Source organism: Enhydra lutris, unplaced genomic scaffold, assembly GCF_002288905.1.
Source record: "Enhydra lutris kenyoni isolate GAN:26980312 unplaced genomic scaffold, ASM228890v2 scaffoldscaffold53, whole genome shotgun sequence".
Classification (NCBI taxonomy): Eukaryota; Metazoa; Chordata; class Mammalia; order Carnivora; family Mustelidae; genus Enhydra; species Enhydra lutris.
The window spans coordinates 8,551,367-8,554,690 of record NW_019154137.1 but is presented as its reverse complement, the minus strand read 5'-3'; the positions used below and the strand labels follow the sequence as shown (position 1 = coordinate 8,554,690).

Genomic DNA, 3,324 nt, shown 5'->3' with positions numbered 1-3,324 from the left:
TCAATGCAGTTCTCAAGGTTCCCGAGGCTGCCCTGGACCACAGGGTCCTCACTTTACCTCCAGCAGGAAATGCAGCCCAGGCAACTACATTTGGAACACACCCCTTAGGGATTATGGTGTGGAAACTCAGGGACCTCAATTTGGGAATTAAGAATAAATTGTTTGAAAATTTACAACACACTCCCAACGGAGGGGCTGAGACAGGTATGCTGCAAGGACAGACCTAAGGGGAGGGTCTCCCAGCCTCTGCTAAACATCCCCATTCTTTGCCAAGTTTGAAGACTAATTACAGCAAAGGATCTCCTAGGATTGCACTAAGCACACGTTTGTGCATATAGCATAATTGTTAGAGCTCCTTCTAGCTTCATACTTGACTTTATTTTAGCTTTCAGATTTTATTTAAGTAGGGATTTTAAGAAGGCTAGTTGGTTGGTATCCTGAGGATAGTGAAACGCCTGGAGTCAGATAGCAAGAGGTCCTGGGCAGGCGCACTAGGATGTGTCCTCAGGAGCCGGCTGGGGATCCGGGAGCGCTGGCCCTGGGTGAGTTTCCCCACCGCGGGCTCCATTACTCCCACTTCCCGCCCCCCCTCCGACCCCTCCCAGCCTGGCGTGTGCTACCCTGCGCCCCTCGCTTGCTCTAGACCCGCTCCTCCTGCTGCCTCCGCCCCCTCACACTGGGTCCCCCAGCATCGTCCTCGTCCTACTCAGACTTCGCTCCAGCCGCCCCGCCAGCCGCACTTCCCGCCCTCGCCTAGATCCCGGCCGCCGCCGCCGCCCTTGTCGCTGCACTCCTTTCGCGATCCTCCCGCGATCCTCCCGCGCCCCGCTTCCTCGGGCCCGCGTTCCACGCCCCGCCCTCGCCACCCTCTCCTCTTTCGTCGCTGCTGCGCCCGGGATTCGGTAGGCTCCGCGCCCTGCGGTCGCGCCCGCCTCCTGGCCCCTGAGAGCCCGACTTCTCGGCTAACGCGGAGGCGCCGCGGTCCCCGCCGCCACCACGGCCGACACGGGTGCCACGCGCCGCCGCCGCCGCCGCCGCGCCACCGCCTCCACTCGCCCGCCGCCCACTATGGCCCCGCAGCAAACAGGTAGCAGGAAGCGGAAAGCACCCGCGATCCAGGCGGGCGCTGCAACCTCGTCGTCTCAGATCTCCGCGGCGGCGGACGCGGAGGGGCCGCTGCTTCCCAAAAAGCAGAAGCGGCCGGCAACTAGGCGCTCGCTGGTCCACTACCTGAAGGGCCGCGAGGTGGGCGCATGGGGCGGCGCCGGGCTCTCGGGCTCAGAGGGCGAGCTGCGAGGCTGTGCGGTGCAGAAGCTGCCTGAGCTGTTGAGGGAGCGCGAGCTGACCCTGGGCACCCTCAACAAGGTGTTCGCGTCGCAGTGGCTGAACGCCAGGCAGGTGGTGTGTGGCACCAAGTGTAACACCCTCTTCGTGGTGGATGTGCACTCGGGTCAGATCACGCGCATCCCCCTAATGCGGGATCGGGGGCCCTGGTTGGCCCGGGCTCAGCCGACCTGCGGTATCCACGCCATCGAGCTGAATCCCTCCAAGACGCTTCTGGCCACTGGGGGTGAGAATCCCAACAGCCTGGCTATCTACCAGCTGCCCACCCTGGACCCCGTGTGCCTGGGCGACCGCCATGGCCACAAGGACTGGATCTTCACCATCGCCTGGATGAGTGACACAGTGGCTGTGAGCGGCTCCCGTGACGGCACAGTGGCGCTGTGGCGGATGGATCCCGACATGTTCAATGGCAGCATCGCTTGGCACAATGACGCTGGTCTCCCTGTGTACGCCCACATCCGTCCGAGGGACATGGAGACCATCCCCAGGTCCAGCACCAGCCCCAGTAACCGCAAGGTGCGGGCTCTGGCCTTCAGCGGCAAGAACCAGGAGCTGGGAGCGGTGTCCCTGGACGGCTACTTCCACCTGTGGAAAGCCCGCAGCACTCTGTCCAGGCTGTTGTCCATCAGGCTGCCCTACTGCCGAGAGAACGTGTGCCTGACCTACTGTGATGAGTTGTCCCTGTACGCGGTGGGCTCCCAGTCCCATGTCTCCTTCTTAGATCCACGCCAACGTCAGCAGAATATCCGGCCCCTGTGCTCCCGAGAGGGCGGCACGGGTGTGCGCTCGCTGAGTTTCTACCAGCATATCATCACCGTGGGCACAGGCCATGGCTCCCTGCTCTTCTATGACATCCGTGCCCAGAAGTTCCTGGAGGAGAGGGCCTCAACCAGTCCGGATGCCTCTCCTGGGCCCTCAGGAAGAAAGCTCAAGCTCACCTGTGGCAGAGGCTGGCTCAACCACGATGACCTGTGGGTGAACTACTTTGGTGGGATTGGCGAGTTCCCCAACGCGCTCTACACCCACTGCTACAACTGGCCGGAGATGAAACTCTTCGTGGCTGGGGGACCTCTCCCTTCAGGCCTTCATGGGAACTACGCTGGCCTCTGGAGCTAAGGATGGCTGCTGTGTTTTCAAAGTGCCCAAATTTACCTTCCAGTCCCCTCTCACTTTCCTTCCTCATGCTGCGTTTGTGTTTTTTAACTCAGTGTGATGTTTGTCTTCCAGGTGGAAATTCAATTTATCTGTCCGTAGTGTATGAGAGAGAGAGAGAGAGAGAGAGAGTGATCCTTGGTTAATCAAAACTTGGCTTTACGATTTTCCTGTACGCCCCACCCCCACACAAGTATCTTTTTTGCCTTCTCTTACAAAGAATTTTGTCTAATCCTTAATTGTGTTCTCTGAGTGGTTGACATATGGTTTTTCTTTGGGCTAATGTAGACATGGTTCCCACTACAATTTAGTACTTCACTTTTACCAGTATTTCAACAGTATATTCAGGTCGTGTACACGTTTCATATGTATGGTATTTGGGGAAAATGTGTGCTAAAAAATATCTTTTGAACTAGTTGAAGGAACTACCCATTATATATATAACACAGCAGGTGCTTAGCCCTGGTCTAGAAAATGCATTACAAGATCTAGATGCCACCATTTGGCATCTGTTTCATTTGGATTTTGGAACCTGGCTGTTTGTTTGTATATTTTTGGTACACAAAATATTTAAAAATATGTTTTCTTAGACAAGAAATTTTACAGTGATGTTCATCTTATTAATCACAATTTTGATTATTCAGTTCAATTTAGCATCTGTATCTCTAGGCCCTCAGCCTTTTTGGTTAAAGCTGCTATATTATGGCCTGCTTTCCTCGGTAGCATTTATGCTACAGAATTCTATAGCTAATCAAAACCGTCCTGTAAGTGCAGAACAATCAGGGAAGTACTTTTGAGGGGTGAACATTTCTTTAAAGTTTAGGTAAC

General features: G+C 55.8%; 1 protein-coding gene across 1 annotated transcript; it reads left to right on the top strand.

Annotated features, from left to right (window-relative positions):
- The first annotated feature begins 1,068 nt into the window (after positions 1-1,068).
- Positions 1,069-2,460, top strand: LOC111157311 (DDB1- and CUL4-associated factor 12-like protein 2). Its single transcript, XM_022518616.1, has one exon. The coding sequence runs from the start codon at positions 1,069-1,071 to the stop codon at positions 2,458-2,460; it is 1,392 nt and encodes a 463-aa protein (XP_022374324.1).
- Positions 2,461-3,324: the final 864 nt, after the last annotated feature.

Excerpts from the sequence above, each read along its gene's own strand:
- LOC111157311 (XM_022518616.1), top strand. The coding sequence starts at position 1,069 with ATGGCCCCGCAGCAAACAGGTAGCAGGAAGCGGAAAGCACCCGCGATC.